General features: G+C 47.6%; 2 protein-coding genes across 2 annotated transcripts in view; both read left to right on the top strand.

Annotated features, from left to right (window-relative positions):
* The window catches only part of STMN3 (stathmin 3), a 28,742-nt gene extending 18,021 nt beyond the window's left edge, over positions 1 to 10,721 (top strand). Inside the window, exons 2-5 of the mRNA XM_074970330.1 lie at positions 2,569 to 2,664; positions 3,799 to 3,974; positions 5,089 to 5,280; positions 6,331 to 10,721. Of these exons, the coding sequence (XP_074826431.1) occupies positions 2,569 to 2,664; positions 3,799 to 3,974; positions 5,089 to 5,280; positions 6,331 to 6,390 (524 nt within the window). The 3' untranslated portion in view covers positions 6,391 to 10,721. The remainder of the gene's footprint in view (positions 1 to 2,568; positions 2,665 to 3,798; positions 3,975 to 5,088; positions 5,281 to 6,330) is intronic.
* A 6,707-nt stretch (positions 10,722 to 17,428) lies between these two features.
* Positions 17,429 to 21,639, top strand: part of GMEB2 (glucocorticoid modulatory element binding protein 2) — a 39,606-nt gene continuing 35,395 nt past the window's right edge. The window contains exon 1 of the mRNA XM_074970302.1: positions 17,429 to 17,566. The gene's annotated coding sequence lies outside the window, so the exon portion shown is untranslated. The remainder of the gene's footprint in view (positions 17,567 to 21,639) is intronic.

Below are 21,639 nucleotides of genomic sequence, written 5' to 3'. Positions count from 1 at the left end.
CACTGAGATGAGAGTATGTTTCTCTTATGTCCTTCGTACTGTCACCTTTCCAAATGCTTGTTGCCAGGGGGAAGATGAGGGATCAAGTTGGGAGGCTGGGAAGTGAGGTGTCCAGGAGGGGACATGGTAAACAGCATGACAGTGTTGGAAAATGAGTGCCTTAGCTTTGCAGCTTCTCTAAAATCTCTTCCGGGCAAATCTATAATGAGCCTCTTCCATAAGCCTCTTCCTAGCCTAAAGGTTACATAGCAGACTCAGCAGAGTGAAGGGAATGAGCATTTCTGTAGGAGATGCCCTCGCACTTGGTACTTTGAGGAGGCCTGAAGTGTAGGTCAGCAGTGGCATTCTACTGTTAGCCCTGCAGAGAGCGGCTGGTTCATCACAGCTGACTCACTGAGGTCATTGTGGCTCCTTTGTATCCTGCATACAAGCAAGGTGGGAGTAGCCCACTGCGGGGGAGACCAGAGGCTGGGGCACGCTGGTCCTGATGGCAGGACCCTAGGAACAGCCACCCCTGGGGAGAAGCTTTGGGCTGGGGTTTGTATAATTCTCCTTTTTGTTAATAAAATTGAACCCCAGATGGCTGTGACATTTTGGCTCCCAACAACTCATGTGTTCTTTGTCTCCATCAGTCTACGTGTTCTTCCCACCACACCCCTGATGATTTGACCACTAGCAGCGGAGTCTAAGGGGCACGGGAGGGGCTGAGAGTCAAGATTCCCAGGTCCTATCCTTAACTGTGCCACTGACTTGCTGTCAAAACTTTGGCAAGTGCTATATTTCAGTTTCCCCAGCTGTAAAATGGAGACAATACTTCCTCATCTGGCCATGGTGCAGTGAGGGTTAATTAATTCCTACTGAGGGAAAGGGCACATAGAAGTGTTGAGTACTGTTTGGTTCACTCCAAGAGCGCCTCTGTGTACAGGGGAGGAATGGGTTAACCTCAGAGAACATGGGTGCCTGCTATGCTGGGAAAGCAGACTCTGCAGACTGGGCCTGTTTTGTTCTGATTAGGGCAGCAGCTTAGTGTGCTCAGTGCCACCGAGGACTGCTGCAGCTGCAACCTGCTGTCGCAACAATGGCGAGCAAAGCCCATGCTAGCAGCAGCCCTGGGGCTGAGCCAGAAGGGATTGTGTATCCCAGTCTCGCTCACAGACAGTTGGGAGGAGGGAGAAACGGGCAGGTTTTACCATCATTGCAGACCAGAAGCAACCTTCCCTGAAAAGGGCGGAGGGGAGGTCCTAGGACGATGACCAAATCCATTTAAATTCTCTCTAATCTACTGCTGAGATAAAGATCCGGAGGAGCTGCAGTAGAGATGCTGCCGCACTGGAAAGTCAGAGGTGCAGGGATCTCCACTGTGGGCCTGCCACCCTCCCAGGCTCTTGGCTTCACAGTGTGCTGAATTGGCATTCTTTTTTTTGTGAGTCAGTGCCTCCAGCAGGAGTCCTTTTCCTGGGACTGTCCTGACCCATGTGACAGGTAGACCTGCCACAAAGATGCAGAGTGGCAGGATGGGGGTTCAGTGGACAACTCTTATCTTGCAAAACTTAAGGTCATTGACAATCCTGCTTATCCCAGCTAGAAGGTCAGAGGCACAGTAGCACCCCTTGGTGTGCTGAGTTTTATCCTCAACGTTACCCAGTTAACCCATAGCAACCCCCTTTACATCATCAAATTACCATCCAGGCAATCCTTAGCATCACTCAGTCTCTGTCGCCCTGAGCCCAGAGCTCTGTCCCTGGGCTGTGGCTTCAGGACACAGCGAGAGCCAGGTTTGTGGTCAGTTTCATTCACCCTGCAAGCTATAGTTAAAAGCCATTTACATGCATCATTGGTCCAGTTCTCAGTAGTGCTTCATTGAATGTCAGGGTTGGACGAGACCTCAGGAGGTCATCTAGTGCAACCCCCTGCTCAAAGCAGGACCAATCCCCAATTTTTGCCCCAGATCCCTAAATGGGCCCCGTCAAGGATTGAGCTCACAACTCTGGGTTTAGCAGGCCAACGCTCAAACCACTGAGTTATCCCTCCTTCCCCCAGCTATCCCTCCTTCCCCCAAATTTACCTTGGTTCCCAACAAACCTGGCCTTATCTCTTCTTTTCATTGTAAATTACTGATTGACATCAGAAATACAGGATCATAAAATGGAGGGGACCCTCTCTACAGGCTGCAGGGTTTGCTTTTTAAATGTCATTCTTAATTACTGAGTTTGGAACTGTTTAGGGGAGGTATCTGGGCAGCCTTCACTGTGTAGTTATTTATAAGTGCTGAAATTCACCAGCTCCCAACCTGCCTTTCTTGCAATTGGGGGGAAGATTCCTCCTGGGTGATTCAGAGCTGCAGAGATGGTAAGACACATTTAAGGCATCTCCCTGTGTAGCTTACTGTACCACAGTGGATGTGGGAATCACCTGTACAGTATCTCAGCATCTGACTATTTGGAAAGGCCTTCAGAGAGTCCAATAGCGACAAATGAGTCTCTGTGTATCCCTCTGCTTCCTTCCCCCTGAGAAAGACATGAGACTGCCAGTAGACCTCTCCACTCATTGCTGTTTGTTTCTTTTCAGCCTACAAGGAGAAAATGAAGGAGCTGTCCTTGCTCTCACTGATCTGCTCCTGTTTCCACACTCAGCCGCACCCCAATACCATCTACCAGTATGGAGGTAAATGACATACGCACAGAATCTGTTGTAGATCCAATCTGCAGGCAGCTTCTGTAAATCTTGGAGGACTTTAGTACATTAGGCTGGGTTCCTGACTAGGGAGAGAGACCATTTTCATGTCCTGATCCAAGTTTTCTGTATTACTGGAGCATGGTATTTTAGTCCAGTTCCTTAGAATAGTTTCAGAGTAGCAGCCATGTTAGTCTGTATCCGCAAAAAGAAAAGGAGGACTTGTGGCACCTTAAAGACTAACAAATTTAATTGAGCATAAGCTTTCGTGAGCTACATCCCATAAAGTGAGCTGTAGCTCACGAAAGCTTATGCTCAAATAAATTTGTTAGTCTCTAAGGTGCCACAAGTCCTCCTTTTTCTTTTTCCTTAGAATAGTTTATTAACCTGTGACCCATATTTACACACAGAGAAACAGTAGGACTGTTACCAAACAGCACCATTACATATCCTGGGATATGAGTCTTGATGTTATCAGCAGTATGGCCTTTCTGTGGCTGCCATCAGCTATGCTGTACTTATTCTGTGGCTGTAAGATTAATTGCATTGGCTACACAACACAATTCTGTATGCAGTTCCTGTGAAAAGCTCCTGAATGGGCAGAGAGAAAGATCCTGCTGCTGGATCTTTCAGATAGAATGTAAGACCAAGGTATTGACCTCCTGTGGTCACCAAAGGCCTCGTGGTCCTTTTCATAAGAGCAGGGAAGTTAATTCCGGTGTCCTGGCCAAATTCCAATATGGGTAATTCCATTCTGCCTCCCAAAATTCCCCCTGCAGGTTCAGCTGGATCCCCGGATCCCCTTTACTTACTGACCACCACTGCCTACTGTTGGTCTGCACCATAACATTTGACAATGATGCTCCTACTTCTAGGTTGTACAGTGTCATTGTCCCTTTTACCAGCAATTAATGATTGACTTCAAATTCTCACCTCTCTGAAACTCTCCAGCAGAGACTCAAGTGACAATACACCCCATTTAGAAGCATCTCATCATAGCCAGGTCTCACTTGGTGATCATAGCTTCAGGGCTTGACTTAGCAGCTTCTACAAGGTGCCTTTATCAAATTAGCTCTTTCATAAGTGTCCTATAATCCATCAAGTGCTTCTGTTCTTCTGTCATAGACATGGAGGTGAAGCAGCTGGACAAAAGGGCATCTGGCCAGAGCTTTGAAGTGATCCTGAAGTCCCCTTCGGACTTGTCCCCAGAGAGTCCAGTCCTCTCTTCTCCCCCTAAGAAGAAGGACCTGTCCCTGGAGGAGCTGCAGAAGAGGCTGGAGGCTGCAGAGGAGAGGAGGAAGGTAGCAGGATATTTTAGGGAAATGCTAACTTATATGACCAATCATGTTTTAACCAAGCCCCCCAGGTGACGGCAATTCATAATTGGGGACAGAATAACAGATACAGTGCTGGGGGTGAACAACAACGTTGATTTTACTTAGGAGCCACATCTTGTGATTGGTAATAGTGCTGTGTGTTACACTCTTGTTCAACCCCCAGTTGTTAGGTCTGATGTAGGAATCACTGGATGAAATTCTCTGGCCTGTGTTATGCAGGAGGTTAGAACAGATGATCACATTGGTCCCTTCTGGCCTTAAAATCTATGGATCTATGGAATCCTGTGGTCCTCTGGTTTAGATTTTCATAGAGAATTATATGTGTGACCCGATGCTGCAGAATGAAAATCTCTATCACTAGCTATCTCTATAGGAGATATAAATATAAGCCACACATCCAGTAAAGCTTAGAATCAGTGCCTTTTGCACCATGTCATTGCTTTTTTAACAGCTGGCAATGCTCTTTTTGCACTTCATTTATGACCATAATTTAAAGTCTTAATAGAGAAAAATATTGGAAAATTAGAGAGACTATAAAAAGAGGCAAACCACGACACTACAAAAACTTGTGGGTAAGAGCAGGAGAAGAGGCAGTTTAATATATAGGGACAGATTTCCAGAGGAGTCTCTCCATAGCTTGCAAATTGCACCAACAGTATTGCTCACACAGCAAAGATAGAATTTGGGATGTTTAACATCTACCTGCCTGAAATGCAGGTGCAAAGGTAGAGGTTTGAAAATTTGTCGCATGTGATCTAGAAAGGATTTGTGGGGTGGGGAGAACATGGTCACAGTATCTAAATATCATCTAATGGATGGAGGGGGGTAGCCACATGAATGCAAGATGGTTGGACAAGAAGCAATGGTCAAAGCCTTAAGAGGGGCAGATAAGTTTAGAGTAAATATTGAGTGCAAATCCTATAACAGAGTTGCTAGGTTTTGGACAGACACCCAAAGGAGGTGGTTGTGGCACCTCCAGGGAGACATTGCAGATCAGATCAGGGAAGCATCTCTGAGACAAGGGACATGAAGAATTCCTTTCACACACACACACCCCCGATCTATTGGCTTCCCACAGACCCAGGAGGCCCAAGTGCTGAAGCAGCTGGCGGAGAAGCGGGAGCATGAGCGGGAGGTGCTGCACAAGGCCCTGGAGGAGAACAATAACTTCAGCCGGCTGGCTGAGGAGAAGCTCAACTACAAGATGGAGCTGAGCAAGGAGATCCGTGAAGCTCACCTAGCTGCCTTGAGGGAGCGACTGCGTGAGAAGGCAAGTGCTAGATTCCCTTGTCCCAGCACACCTAGAGAATGGGCAGGGCCAGGACACCTGCCTATATTATAATGGCTACTGGTACCAAAGCCTTTGCCTAGCATCTGTAGCTTGGCCTGTTGACCTCAAACACAGCTGGGATGTTCACCATGAGAGCAGAGCTCTGTATACAATCTACATCTCCTGCACCACCATTTTCCTAGGCTACCTTGAGCAACTCTCCCTCCCCAAGGTGTTCAATGTGCTCTGCTCACCCCTTCCCTCTGGAGCCCTGCTCCCCAGTTTTCTTCCTTCTCTCTCTCTCTCTCTCTCTCTCTCTGCCTCATACCTTCTTGTTTTGGTTTTTGGAGGGGGGTGGGACTCTATACTTGGCTGTGTGAAAGTGAGCACTGAGGTTTGGGCACTTTCTTACCACATCTGACCTCTCCTCCATCAGAACAGGTACTAAACAGAGTTCTTCAGCAGTAGCTCAGGATACCATGAGATGGAGGAGACGTGCACCTGAGATCAGTGTAGCAGGCTCAGGCTCCCCCTCCTCCGGTCTAATGGCAGAGAACGTTACTTTATCTTCTGCTGGCCCTTGCTTGGGAGCCCAAAGGCAGCGCTGACCTCAGGCCTCCTCTGCTGCAGTGTGGTTTGGTAACTGCTCATCTCTGGGGCCAGAGGCTACAACCTCTTCTGGTCTCAATGTGGGGCAGGACATCATTTGTGTGGGGCTCCTTCTGTGAGCCAGCTGCAGCAGGCTCTGAACACTGGCACTGAAGACCCATTCACAGAACATTCATGTGATATGCCTGGTCTTCTGAGCTCTGCATAGGAGGGGGCTAAAATTACCCTAGGTGTAAGTCTAGTGGCTTCAGTGGAATTACACCAACTATGACAATGTTCTAGTACATGTGTTTGATGGTGCCAGGCTCCTGAGGACGAGGAGATGCATGCACAAAAACAGAAACTGTTCAGTTGTAGATTAAACTGAGGGGAGATGGGAAACAGCCTTGGGTTTGCCCTATGCAGCCTGCAGATGCTGTAACCCTTTCTATGTCTTTGCAGGAACTGCATGCAGCTGAGGTTCGCAGGAACAAGGAACAGCGGGAGGAGATCTCTGGATAAAGGGCTTTTCTACACATCTAGCACCTGGTTCCTGATAACCAACCAACCAACCAACCCACCCAACCCATTTTATTTTGTTTGTCTAGATGCAACATTCGGTTCCTCATTTTCCCCCACCCTCTGGTGTTCGTTCCCCAGCTACACGCTTCTCTCTCTCCATCCTTAACTGTTCAGTACTTGTGGGGGATCACAGGCCATGGGGTACCTCTAAGCATAATAGCAGCTAGTTCATATGAAGTATAGAATCAGTCAATAACCAATCAATCAGCTTCTCTTTGGGATTTTGTTCTTTTTTAAAAATCTTTCTTAAACAGATGTAAAGAATTCAGATATTAATAAATTCAACCAGCAGTGTCATGGAGATATGGATTTCCTATCCAGAGCTTATACTACTCTTGGTGTTTGCTCTGAGCCAGATATCAGTGTCAAGACAATGGGCAGTAAATAGTGAGGATTTCTTCCTTGTGAGGGAGTGGTTAATGGATCCATTGTTTCCCAGCAGATGGAGAAGGAGACCAGATGGCTCAAGGAATTGGTTATGTCATGCAGAGCCTTTCACCTTGGGTCACTGGTTTGAAGCCAGCCCAGGTAGGTAGTGACGTAGTCGTTACTTTCTGATAGTGCTTTGGTAGCCCATGTGAAATTAGCTGGGGGTCTCAGAGCCTAGTGGACAGGTGCCCATATCACAAAAAATACCATCACCACAGGCATTAGTGGATAGCCTAGTCGGCCACGGGCTGAATAAGCCTGTAGACTGAACTACCCTCTCAGTTGTAGAGGCAGGACTGGGGCACGCTGGCTAAGCAGTGTCGGGGAAGCCTGCACGGTTACTGCCTGTGTTGAACCCGATTCTATGGATAATCGGGGTGGCTCGATTTCCAGGACTGTCAATCAATTTCACAAACAATAACATTTCACTTCAGTAAGTAAATAAACAAACTAGAAAGGTATGTGATTGCGAGTCAGCCCACCAGCCTTTAGAGAAACTCTAATTTGGGAGAATTATTGTTCCCTCTTCCCAAAGATGGATGTGACTCTTCAATACCATTACAGGAGAGACATTTGGACCAAAGATCACAGAATGAACCAGAGAGCGCTGGCTCTTCGGTGTAGCAAAGGACACCCTGATCTCTTCAATGGTATTTCCAGAATGGCAGCTTTGGAAAAGACAGGTGTGTGTGGGCGGGGGGGGGAGGGGAGGGTGGAACATGCTGCCAGGGAGAGGACAGAAGGGGTTAGGAGATGTTTGTGTGCCTGTTTCTGGTGTAGTCACGGCGGTAGAAATGTAAGGTCATTGTTTACAGAGATGGCTGCTGTAAAAGCAGATGGTGAGCCAAACTGTAAGGGATCTGCCATTCCATCACTGAGGTCAATAGAGTTGCAGACACTTAACGCCAGATCTGAATTTGACTTGATTGATACATCAACTGGCCTTTTTATGTCTGTGGCTAAAGTGCAAGAAGGCACCATCTTAAACTCAGTGAAGACTTGTTATAGGGTGTTTGTGCAGGATTTGGCTTGCACAAGAGCATTTCCTTGTGGGAGGATATTGTGGGGGAGAACATGGCAGCTCTTTTTCCTTTTGGAACATAGAGCAGCAAAGATTCTTTCCTTCCACCTTCCAACTTTTGCAGTGTACTGGTACCTTTCTTCCAGACCAGTGCAGTGTTTCCAAGGAAAGGGAGCAGGAATATAGGCACAGATACGGGAAGGAATCATGGACTGAAATTCATCCTCACTGTGTCACAAACTTCCCCTCTCCCAATGGCCATAATGGATTCTGTTTCGGAACCCAGGATGAACTAACAGGCCATTAAGGGGAACAGGAGGTTACTTTCTAGTAACTGGTGCCCTTTGCACACATTACCTTCAAAAAGCCACTCTTTAAGTGAGGCACACTACTCCTCCAGTGCGGCTCTGTGGAGGCAATGTCACCAAGGAGAATAACTTGTCCAAACAACTATATGCTCTTGGCCCAGTGGGTGCAGCAGACATTTGCACAGTATATACTGCTTCCTTTTACTGTACATAGAATGGTTCCTGGCAGTTGTGTAGGCAGGCGCTGAGGGGTGTCACAAACCAGGGTTGGGATAAGCAGGACTGGAATGTCATCGAGCACAAAGGACCCAGGTGGTGTCAAGATGCCAAAGCAGATAGGGATTTCATATTTGGTGTAAAGTTCCCCTTGCACCCCCCTCCCCCCAAAAATATTTGCTGACTCAGTTCTGAAGCTGCAGGTTTTCCATCTACAACGAGCTGGCAGAGTGTAAGGAATCTGCCATGCCCCAAACCAGATGGGTAGCAATTGGTCACAAAAGCCAAATAGTGTGGTAAAGAAGTGACAGCAGCTGCTGGAAACAAGGCCGCTAGCCTCTCCCTAATCTACCAGAGAATAAATTCTCCTTTTAAATAGAGAAGATCCCTCTATGGCCACAACATATTTATGGATATTGGGGAAAAGCTCTGCTCCAAAGGGAAGGGCTAGCTTAGCCACAAACCTCTCTGCCAGGGTCAGAGAAAGGCCAGGACTGTTGTTTGGCCCCAGCAGTGTCCAGGGAAAAGAAGCATGTTAGGGGCAGGGTAGGGAAAAGGAAAGGAAACTGACGGTTGAATTTCTTAACTGTAGCTAATGATCAGTTTGTAAGTAGCAGTTGTCTTAGATAAGCATCTGTGTACACTGCGAAATCATCGCCAGAATCATCTCATCCTTATAGTGACAATAAATTTTAAAGTTAATGAATAAATAAAAAAAATGTTTGTGTGTAAGAAATGGTTGAAACTGTCAAATGTCCGTGTCTCACACCGGTGGGAGCTGAGAAGATGTCTGCAAGATATTAACCCTGTCCTACTCTCTGTAGTGCTGAGTGTTTGCTTGGTGTGTAATTCTGACCTGAAGCTTGTTGTAAATACTGTTTTTAGTACTATGACGATGATTATTATTATCAGAAATGTTGTAGTCATGAGCACGAGATTAAAACCAATGAGAAACAACCATTTCCACTTTGATTACCCACTGGGCTCAAAAGAATTTGGAGGCAGGGCCAGGTGAGGGCAGGATGCCTGGGGCTGTGGGATCTAGGCCCAGAGAGAGCAGTACATTGAGAGGCAAGTGGCAGCACAGTGCATAGCTGTTTGCTGCCTGCTGAGTGGCTGGGCTGCTTCAGGTGGAAGGTAAATCAGGGAGTCAGGAGTAGGAGGCAGACCAAAGAGTCCTTCAGGCAGGGTGGGTGGGAACTGGGAAAATCCATTCCAGGAGTGGGGCAGAAGGAGGATCAGGAGAAAAAATCTAATGGGTGGGATGTGATGTTTCAAACACAACCCTAAAATGTAATGGAGCCGGGTCCAATTTAGTATTAATTCAACTCTGCCTCTGCGGAGGTAGTCCAGTCTATTTCCTGTAACCAGGGAACAAGACTGAAGAAATGGATGGTTCTATGTATGATGCAGAAGAAAGTGGGTAGCTGCAGACTGGTCTTTGTTGGGGGCCTTCCTTCCCTTATCCTGTACAGTCACCAGGTCTCAATTTTTGCCTCTGCTTGTATCTTCCATCTCAGACTTTCATGGTGAAGCTCCCAGTTCAAGATCGCCTCCACGCAGTTACAGGCCAATTTTGATCTCAGGTGAAGACTTATTCTTGCAATAGCTTGCCTGACAAATACTCAAATTGGTGATTCACACAAGATCTGGCCAGAGAAGTGTGTAAGATATAGCGCTTGTGCAGACGGGAGAGCTGGGAACCTCATTTTCTTCACCTTTACACCTTCAGTGCTGTGAGGTACAGTGGACATGGCAGGAAAATGCATTCGTGCAGGATAAACTGATGCATCAGGCAGAGAAACGGGCGTGTCAGGTAGAGGTTTGCATCAGTAATGTCAGGGAAAGGTTTGTTACATCTGATGGGATATGTCATGTCAGGGAAAAATGCTTGTATGGTGTGCCCAGGTGAATCAGGTATAACGTGGCGCTGTGCCTGCCCCGTGCAACTGAATGTCAGGGAAATGAGTTTGTCCAGTGCCACTGGCTGTATCAGGGAAACGTGTTTGGTTTCTGTGGCTGTGTGCCTCTGGAATGGAATTCCTGTTGCTTGGAGGGACATCCCACTAACACTGCTGATGAAACGTTTGCACAGTCCAGACTGCAGCGGAGAGGTTAATGACAGATGCAAGATACATGCCTGAACTAACGCGGTGCCTGACAGCATCATACATCGCTTTGATCTTCAGTTCACAAATCCACATCAGCTCACAATTATTTCATTCCTGTTGACGTCCCAGAATTGCTAACAAGCAGTTTGTGCCTGAAGAGGGGTTTCTTACCCCGCCCCCACCCCATTAACTCCCTTATATTTCCATCACACTTCATTTTTCTTGTGGCTCTTCAGCCATTCCCTCATGTTGCCATCTTCAGGTATATTCCATGGCATGCAATTTACAAATTCCTGTGGCACCATTTCTTATGACAGGGCTTGAGCTCCTTCTGTGGCCTTTTAGGGTATATCTACTTGGCAATAAAATACCCATGGCTGTCCTACATCACCTGACTTGCGCTCATGGGGCTCAGGCTGTAAGGCTATAAAATTTCAGTGTAGACATTCGGCCTTGGGCTGGAGCCCAGGCTCTGGGACCTTCCCTTCTTGCCAGGTCCCAGAGCCCATGTTTCAGTTCAAGCCTGAATGTCTACAGTGTAGTTTTGTAGCCCCTGAGCCAAGAGAAAAAGTCAGCTAACACAGGCCAACTGCACGTGTTTTATTGCAGTGCAGCCATACCCTTAGACACTCATTGATGGGAATTTCTAACTAGACTTGCTGTTAGTGGCCGCATCTAAGAGCATATCTACTTGCGTAACAGCATATCTACTTTGGGCCACACTCTCTTTCGGTGTAACTTCAATGAAGTCAATATTTACACCAGCAGAGAATTTAGCCTAATGTATACTCCAGGTGTAACAGAAAGAACTGTGGTAGCAAAAGACCACCAGCGTGTATACACATTTCAAATTCCTAGCTCCCTCCCTGTTCTCTTGGGCAAATTAAAGATTCCTACCCTGTAGAGAAAAAGGAAGATGAACCTGAAGATAAATTATTTCCCAGGTGTCACAAGCATCTTGGTGATTAGCAATTCTTGGGTAAGAACTAGAACAATCTGGCTCATGTTCCAAATATTAGACCTTCCATTTGCTTTATTTAGAGCAAGTGTTCAGATTTGGTTTTAAAGGGATTCTCTCAAGGCTGTACGGCCCATAAAGTGACAACAGAGTGCTCCTCGTTCATGTCTATTTTGGAAGTTCTCACTCCATTTTTTGTTGTGTTCTAAACAAAACTTGCTGCAGTCAGAGTGTGGGAGTTACCCCAAATGCTAGCCTTTTAATGCCACTAGCAGTTCACAGACAATTGCATGTATGTTACAATAGGGGATCAGAGCTGTGACACTGCTCCTGTAAAATGTAAATTTCAGGTTTTTTCCCTTGCCAGGACCAGTGAGACTCCCTGCCCCTGGTTCTGTTTAACTTTGTTGTCTCACGTAACTGGCTTGATTCCATTAAGCAGCATTACTGGCTTTGCGCACTTGCAGTGGTGACGGCCGTGTATTCACATACAGTGAGCACGCACAGACATGCACATGTGTATACACTCTATATGCATACACCCACCTATCACCACATCAAACTTGAAACAAGAGTCAGGGAATGGCTGTTTATGGTGCTATAGATACTTATTGCAAACCATGCTAGGGATGACATGACATATTAGGACCAATAAACTCCATCTCTGTACAGGTGCCTAAGTAATGTAGATGAGGGGCACAGACCAGCATTTAGGTTTCTATAACTCAGAGCCTACTCGGGGCTGAGGGGATAACCGACTTCACTGGAAGCTGGAGGGATGTTATCTGAACACAGGAAGTGCAGCCAGGAATGCCTGACTTGGGCAAGTCATTTGGGGTTAGTCTACCCTGAAAGAAAAAAAAAAAAAAAAAAAGCCTGCAGCCCCAGAGTCTCAGTGCTCGGATCAACTGACTTGGGCTGGCGCTACAGGGCTAAAAATAAAGCAGACATTTCTGCTCAGTCTGAACCCCGCCCACGCCGGGTTTCAGAGCCTGAGCCCTGCCCAAGCAGGCATGTCTGCAGCGCTACTTTTAGCCCCATAACACGAACCCCATAAGCCCACATCAGTTGATCCCAGGTGTTGAGGCTTGCTGCCGCAGATTTTCTTGCGGTGTAGAGGTACCCTCCACCTCTCTGTGTTTCTCAGTTCCCTCATCTGTAACACGGGGTAATAATACTTCCCTACCTCACAGGGGTATTGAGAGGATTAACAAGTTAATGTCTGCACAGCACTTTGAAGATGGAAGGCACTCTGCAAGTGCTGAGTATTATGACTATTATGCCATCAGCCACCTCCCTGCAAAGACAAAAATTAAACAATGGGCCCATTCGGTTCCCCAGGGCTGCCCCCGTGTTCTCTCTGGAGCCAGTCTGGATTTGAATATCATTGGCCTTGTGCAGGATTCACTCCTCATGACCCAGTGCGTGCTATCTTTGCTCTTCCCAAATAGACAGCTCAATAAGATACTGTAAATGGTGTTATGAACAGACTTTCCATCACTGTAATGGAGCCTTGTCTGGTTCCTTTAGGTCTACCACGTGCATTTAATTGTCAACTTGAGGTTGTTGTTGTGCAAAAGAAGTGATTATGAAAAACAAAAAGAAATAAACTTGGTATGAAACCACATGCCTCCATTTCTCTTAATACACCCAATTTATTTGAATCTTCCACGGCTTCTGTTCTTGTTGGGAAAATAACAACTCAGCAGAATATAAAACTGGCTCAAAGATAGAGTATGGAATCTTAGGTTTTTGTTGAACTAAATAGTAATTATTGCCTATCCTTAAAGACAGCTCACAGATCTGTAATTTAACTACATTCTCCAGGAGAAAAACTAATTAATTAAACACTTCAATGCAGATAACACCATTATTTTACCTAATCCTAGGGGAAGTGAAGAGTTCAAAGCCCTTTCATGAGGAGAGAAGGATCAAAAACTCAGCAGTCAGTTGTCAAAAAAAAAGGGTTAAAATTCTGGGAAACCTACAAACATCTTTTAGCATTGGCCCTTACTCAGCTCAGCAGAAGTAGCTTTTACCTAAAAAAACATTTTTTTTTTTGGTAAAAGCAACCTCATTCCAAAACGTTGCACTTTATATCTGCTCAAATCTCCTTGGAAAGGCACCTCCATCCTGGGATACAAGGGAAGGCCTCATGCCACTGGGTGCCTATTAACTTCAACAGGTTTCAGAGTAACAGCCGTGTTAGCCTATATTCGCAAAAAGAAAAGGAGTACTTGTGGCACCTTAGAGACTAACCAATTTATTTGAGCATAAGCTTTCGTGAGCTACTCCTTTTCTTTTTATTAACTTCAACAGTATTTGAAGGTCAATGTCTTACAAGGACAGGATCTAAGAAAACATCCAGGAAGCCCAGTAAACCAGCTCCTGCACCCGAAGTCACAGGCAATGGAATGTTTCAGAGTAGCAGCCGTGTTAGTCTGTATCTGCAAAAAGAAAAGGAGGACTTGTGGCACCTTAGAGACTAACCAATGTATTTGAGCATAAGCTTTCGTGAGCTACAGCTCACTTCATCGGATGCATTCAGTGGAAAATGCAGTGGGGAAAATGGAATATGGAATATACACGGTCATGAGTAGGGGATACAAAGGGCAATACGGTCTTTTAAACCTAGTGAGTTATCTGCACTTAAGACCATAGGACACAGGGAAGGGCATGGAGGACATCTAGAGAGAAGAAATAGGAGCTGCAGTTAAGATTTTTCAAAGTGGCCCAGGGGATTTCTCCATTTAAATGGAAGATGTTTGGCTAAATTCCCCTTATGCTCTGGACATTTCACCTCACATCCATTTTTGCTTTCACTGGACGAGCTTTTGGCTAATTTGGCAAATGGCCAATGTCACAATCCTACCCCCTTTGTATGAAAACATCTATAAAAGTGGATCGCCATCTAGACTGCATCAGCTTTTAATGATCCCATTAAAAATAGCGCAACTGTGGCAGAATTCAAGAAACTTCATTTGATAGATGAGAAACTGAAATGAGTGGAAGACATGGGGTGGTGATGTTATAAGAAATAAGGGACTCCATTTCCTAATGGAGAAGTCTTCCATAAGACCAATTTAGGAAGGACAATGAAAATAGCCATGAACCAATTACCGTGTCCACATTTGTGCACCAAGTCCTGAAGAGCCTGAGGCCCCAGGACATCTTCTGCATGTGCGCACAAAGCCTGCAGAAGGGGCAATTCTACCTTTACAGCACAATCCTCCTGTTTTTGAAAATAATCTATGTCCTTACTGGAGGGATAGTGCTGCCTCTGTATTTCTACATGCTCCACAATATACCACTGATCCTGCCTCAGGAATTTTTACAAAAAACATCACAGGAAGTTAGAACTAGTTCCCGTCCCCAGGAATGTAGGCAAGGCACTTAGACATCACAAGAGACTGTTTTCTTTATGCATATCTAGACTAAGTAACCTCATTCTCCTTGGTTTTTGTCAGCTTCTCTACAGCTGGTCCCTGAGGGCCAGATTCTTCTGTGTGTCATCCTCACAGCCCCATGAAGCGTCTCCCGTTCAGTCAGGCACATCTGCCCCATCCCCATGTGTCCCTGCACCCCCCCCATCCCCATGTATCCCTGAACCCCTCTCCCCCTGTGGCCTTGCAACCCCTCTCCCATTCAGCCCCTGGCTCAATGCTGTCACCCCACTACCTCCTGAGCCCCCACCCCAGTTGGTCCCCACCACTTACCCTTCTGAACCACAGTCTGTGACCCCCCACAGCAGCCCTGTGTGCCCCACTGTTCCCCCCCACCCCCCAATATCCCCCATCCCTCCTAACCTGGCTCCACGTGATGAACACAGCCAGCTGCTGACTGTTATGGCTGGTCAGCAGCAGTTGTCTGTTCCCGCGCACAGTGACCTCTGGTGGGAAAACGGCAGAACTGCAGCACTTGGGCAGAATGCATTTTCTGTGCAGAAAGAAAATTCCACACTGGATATTAATTCTGTGGGTGCGCAGTGCTGCAGAATTCCCCCAGGAGTATACCATCTCAGGCTCACTAAGAGACTCCATCCCATCCCAGTGAACACTGACCTGGCCTCAGTAACTCATGCCTTAGTCCCCTCCTGGATGGACTACAACAGTGCAATACACCTGTGCATGAAGCCATCAGCCCTTAGGAATCCCCAACACACAAAGAATGCGGCAGTGTCTCTCCTCAACAACACAAGCTACCATGATCATATCAAACCTGTTCTCTGCTTTCTACACTACCTCCCATAAGAGCCCTAGTCAGATGGCATTAATGTGATCAGCTGGCCAGTATTTGACCAGGCTGGCCATTTTTTAATGGATTTTCCAGTTGCCATAAAAATAATTTAATCTGCCAGTTTTTTTTTTAACATGGGTCTAAAGATTTGCATTATTCTCACAATACACTGGAACAGCTAATGTTAAAAGTTTCTATGTCCAGCTAAAGATGCTGCAGTGTTCCCACTTCCACAGTTTAAGCGATAACAGAACAAAACTGTTGAAAATACAGCAGCTGTCTGCTCACCAACATGCAAGCACATTGCATGTGTGTGTGAGAGGGTTTGAGACACTATTAGCGGCTGTTGAAGGGACACTGCAGAGTTGGGTTGGGCTTGCGGTGGGATTGCCTTGTGGCGGGGGGGGGTGGCTTTTTCTTTTTTTTTTTTTGTATTTCAAAGGTGATAACACTTCACCTGAGCTGATCTTCAAGAGACTGGATGCCAGGATACCTGATTGCCTGATGCTCAGGTATTGATGATAGCACCACTTCTCAGGAGTCAGGCCAAGCATGAGGGAGCTGTCATTCACATGGATAAAGCTCATCTATGCTGGTGAGAGAACTTCCTCAGGGGCCAGTCACAGGTTGTGGAACAAACTTCACAAGATCCAAGAACCATCTTAGGCGTCATCACCTTCTGTTCCAAGTGCAAGATGCACTTTTTTTAACCTTGCCTTCAATATATACACATGTAGCAGAGCAGGCAAACAAAACAAAAATCATCAGAAAGAAAAAGAGAAAAGGAAGGGAGAACCACACCTGACAAACATTAGTCACTTTGCTTAATTCACTTCTGGAAGGTGCTCAGCTACTGTGCTGAAAAGGGCAGTATAAGAACCTGAATTAAACTTAATATTTTAAATTTTATTGGACTAGCAAGGTTTGTGTATTATTTTAACTATCAGTGCGGTACTGTGAGTGTCTTAGCACAGATGCATTATAATAAAAAATATTACACCACCACCAGGAACTAGATGTTCACTAATTCTCCCTCATTGCAAGCTCTAGTGATAAGGCCCAGAGTGTGAGGTCGTTTGCGACATTTTAATATACATCTGCAAGAGCAACGCAGCCACCACCAATCCTAAACAGGATGCATGCACAGGTGCAATGCACGTATAAGCTGAAGGCAAACACAAAGGAAATGCACGTGCACACACAGAACGCTTGCAGAAACGGGAACGCAGGCAGATTAGCACTTAAATGTCGAAGCACCATGTAAACGCTTAATACGGAGGGAGAAAGGAGTGGGGGGAGAAAGGGGCAGCTCACAAACAGAACGTGCACCAAGTGAGATCCGTGCACCAGTCACCAAAGGAGGTAGGGACCACGCGCGCACGGAACGCAGGCACAAGTTGCGGCGGCAAGGTGCCTGCACAATGCCCCATGCCCCTGGAGCATGCACAGGCAGGTGGCCCAATGCACGAGCCCGTCGCAGCAGCAGCAGCGGGAACAGAGAGGCTGGCGCGCGCCCGCGCGCGCTCCCCCGCCTTGCTGAGCACAGAGGGGACAGAGCGGGAAGCACGAGGCCGGGGCCCGCGCCCTCCTCCCGGCACTGCAGCCAGCTCCCCAGAACGTCCTGCCGCGCAGGCGCGCTAGGCCAGGCCGGCACCTATATCACAGGCCGGCCGGCTCCACCGCCCCCGCTAAATAAGTCCCAGCAGCGCTGCCTTGCCCCCGCGTGCGCCTGCGCGGGGCAGAGCGGCGCGCGCCGGAGCCCGGCTCCCCCCTTCTCCCACCCGCCGCCTAACAAGGAGCCGGAGCCTGCGCGGGGCAGCGGGAGCCCCAGCCTGAGGTAAGAGCCGGGCCCGGCGCCGCCGCTGGGCCTCCGCACGCACCGTCCGGCCAGCGGGTCCCTGCGGAGCGTCAGGACGTTACGGCAGCGGCAGGGAGACGGCGGCAGCGCCCGGCCGCCCGCCCCGCTCCCCCCCCGCCCGGCGCTGCCAGCGTGAGCGCGCCCCCGCGCTCCCCCCTCCTCCCCCGTCCGGCGTTGCCAGCGTGAGCGCGCCCCGCCTGCGCCTCCCCCGCCCCCGCCTGCACTGGGACTGCGGGGGCCCCAGCGCGCGGGAGGGGAAGAAGCGGGCGTTGCCTCGCAGCTCGCGCGGGGGCTGCACGCGCCGCCTGTGGAAATGCCCCCCCCCCCCCCGTGGGGCTGCGCGCGGTGCCCGCCCGCCCGCGCGCGCACGCACCCTCCCTCCCTCCTTCGTCCGGCTCCCCGGGCATCGCCTGCCGCTGAGCCGCGCGCGCCTGCGCGTGCACGGACCCCCTGCCCCTGCCTCCAGATACAACTCCCGCCCCCCCCTCCGGGGGTTGAATGCGGCGCTTGCCCCACCCTGCTTCTAGCTGTGCACTTCCCTACCCGGACAGGGAAGGGATTGTCTGCACCACCTTGCGTCCCTTTGTGCATGCAGGATTAGTACCCTTGGCGAGCAGTGCATGCCGTCTCCGCACCCACGCCTTGCCAGCAGACCCGCCTCTGAACAGTGCATGCAGTGTGTACACCCTTGTCCTCTGGGCATTGCCTGCACAGTGTTCATATCACCCGCTTCCCTTGCAGTACACTCCTTCTGGGTGTTGCATGTAGCGTTTTCTTACACGATAATGCGCCACTCTCTCTAGGTGTTATGTGCAATATTTACACCCTACCCCCATTTAAATTCTCTCCTCCTTCGGGCATTCTACGAAATGCATCCCATAACCTTTCATTGCAACCAGCCCCTGTTACTTTGCATGCATTGTGCCATCATTCCAATTGGAAACATGCCTTTTGGGCACTGTGTAGAGTATGTAGGTAATATGTGCACCATCTTGTAGTCAAAAGTACGTCAGACATTCTGTGGAAGCCCTTTTCTCTCTCTCACCTGCTAACACTGTAGTCTCCATACCCATAGACCTCTCAAGTGCCAAGATCTCCCCTACCATTGCATGCAATATGTTCACCTTGTGCAGTTTGTGCCCTCCCCCAGCCTGCCTAAAGCTCAAGTGTACCCCTAGTCACTGGATGTTGTGTGCAAAACCCCACCCAAAAAACAGGGTTACTGGCAGTTCCCTTCTGTTATACAGTTGACCGAGTATCTGAGGCAAGTCCTTCTGGTTACTGTGATGCTCTGGAATATCTGTGGTATCATGAAAAGCACAGATACATAATTTAAATATTAAAATGAATTTGTTGATTCTGTAGTAATTAAATTAATCTAAAATTCTGTGTTTCAATATGTTTCCAAGCATTTTATGTGTTGCTGTGTACCTTCTGATTTGATGCAGAATTCAGGGCTGGATACTCTTCAGAAATGGGTTGGGGATGGAACCCCTTAGCAGTTCCAAAATAAGCAGTTCTATGCCTGTTTCCAGAGAGTGCAATTTGTATTTGGGGATGGCAGGGGAGGTTTCTACCTCTCCTTCTGGCTGTTTGAAGTCAGGTCCAAGGAATTTTAATCTTTCCGCATATCCTGGTTTCTTAAAGCATAGTGTCTCTTCTTTGTCCCTCTTTTCATTCATGTGGTTAGGCAGACAGCTGCAGTGATAGTGGAAAGTGCACTGGAAAAATAAAAGAAATAGTATTTTTCAGTTCACTTAATACAAGTACTGTAGTGCAATCTCTTTATCATGAAAGTTGAACTTACAAATGTAGAACTGTGTACAAAAAATAACTGCATTCAAAAATAAAACAGTGTAAAACTTTAGAGCCTATAAGTCCACGCAGTCCTACTTCTTGTTCAGCCAATTGCTCAGACAAAGAAGTTTGTTTACATTTGCAGGAGGTAATACTGCCCTCTTCTTGTTTAAAATCTCACCTGAAAGCGAGAGCAGATGTTCACATGGCACTGTTATAGCTGGTGTTGCAAGATATTTACGTATCAGATGCGCTAACAATTCATATGTACCTTCATTCTTCAACCACCATTCCTGATGATGCTGATGATGGGTTCTGCTCGATAACGATCCAAAGCAGTGTGCACTGATGCATGTTCCTTTTCATCATCTGAGTCAGATGCCACCAGCAGAAGGTTGCTGGTAAGACTGGAGGTACACGGAAAGCAAAAGAGAGCACTCTCCTAGCAACTCCTTGTATTGTTTTGGCTTGAGCTGTTGCTGTGAGAGCCTTTCTTTCATGATTACTTAGTTTAACCACCAAAATCTTGGGGGTGGGGGCGGAAGAGCACTTATTTAAGGTTGAAAAAGTGGGGCATGTTTAGGAACGAGAAGAATGAGGGGGGACATAAGTCTTGAAATATGTGAAAGGTTGTCATAGATAGGATGGTGATCAGTTGTTCTTCATGTCCCTGGAAAAATCATGGAGCAGGTCCTCAAGGAATCAATTCTGAAGCACTTAGAGGAGAGGAAAGTGATCAGGAACAGTCAGCATGGATTCACCAAAGGCAAGTCATGCCTGACTAATCTAATTGCCTTCTATGATGAGATAACTGGCTCTGTGGATGAGGGAAAGCGGTGGACGTGTTGTTCCTTGACTTTAGCAAAGCTTTTGACACAGTCTCCCACAGTATTCTTGCCAGCAAGTTAAAGAAGTATGGGCTGGATGAATGGACGATAAGGTGGATAGAAAGTTGGCTAGATTGTCAGGCTCAACGGGTAGTGATCAATGGCTCCATGTCTAGTTGGAAGCCGGTATCAAGTGGAGTGCCCCAAGGGTCGGTCCTCGGGCCGATTTTGTTCAATATCTTAATAAATGGTCTGGAGGATGGTGTGGATTGCACCCTCAGCAAGTTTGCAGATGACACTAAACTGGGAGGAGAGGTAGATACGCTGGAGGGTAGGGATAGGATACAGAGGGCCCTAGACAAATTAGAGGATTGGGCCAAAAGAAATCTGATGAGGTTCAACAAGGACAAGTGCAGAGTTCTGCACTGAGAACGGAAGAATCCCATGCACCGCTGCAGACTAGGGACCGAATGGCTCGGCAGCAGTTCTGCAGAGAAGGACCTAGGGGTGACAGTGGACGAGAAGCTGGATTTGAGTCAACAGTGTGCCCTTGTTGCCAAGAAGGCCAATGGCATTTTGGATGTATAGGTACAGGCATTGTCAGCAGATCGAGGGATGTGGTCGTTCCCCTCTATTCGACATTGGTGAGGCCTCATCTGGAGTACTGTGTCCAGTTTTGGGCCCCACACTACAAGAAGGATGTGAAAAAATTGAAAAGAGTCCAGCAGAGGGCAACAGAAATGATTAGGGGTCTGGAACACATGACTTATGAGGAGAGGCTGAGGGAACTGGGATTGTTTAGTCTGCGGAAGAGAAGAATGAGGGGGGATTTGATAGCTGCTTTCAACTACCTGAAAGGGGGTTCCAAAGAGGATGGATCTAGACTGTTCTCAGTGGTAGCTGATGACAGAACAAGGAGTAATGGTCTCAAGTTGCAGTGGGGGAGGCTTAGGTTGGATATTAGGGAAAACTTTTTCACTAGGAGGGTGGTGAAACACTGGAATGCGTTACCTAGGGAGGTGGTGGAATCTCCTTCCTTAGATATTTTTAAGGATAGGCTTGAGAAAGCCCTGGCTGGGATGATTTGATTGGGGATTGGTCCTGCTTTGAGCAGGGGGTTGGACTAGATGACCTCCTGAGGTCCCTTCCAACCCTGATATTCTATGTCCGTTGAGGGAAGGGCAAGAAGTAATCAGCTGAGTTTGCAGCAAGAGAAACTTAGATTAGATATTAGGAAAAACTTTCCAACTATAAGGATGGTTAATCACTGGACCAGGTTACCTAGACAAGTTGTGGAATCCCTGTCATTTTGAGGTTTTTAAAAACAAGTTAGACAGACGCCTGTCGGGAATAGTCTAGGCATACTTAATCCGGCCTGAGTGTTGGGGGATGGATTAGATGACTACTTGAGGTCCCTTCCAACCCTAC

Source organism: Natator depressus, chromosome 13 (assembly GCF_965152275.1).
Source record: "Natator depressus isolate rNatDep1 chromosome 13, rNatDep2.hap1, whole genome shotgun sequence".
In the NCBI taxonomy this organism is placed as follows: Eukaryota; Metazoa; Chordata; order Testudines; family Cheloniidae; genus Natator; species Natator depressus.
The sequence above is the reverse complement of the archived record's forward strand: the minus strand, read 5'-3'. Positions and strand labels throughout refer to the sequence as shown.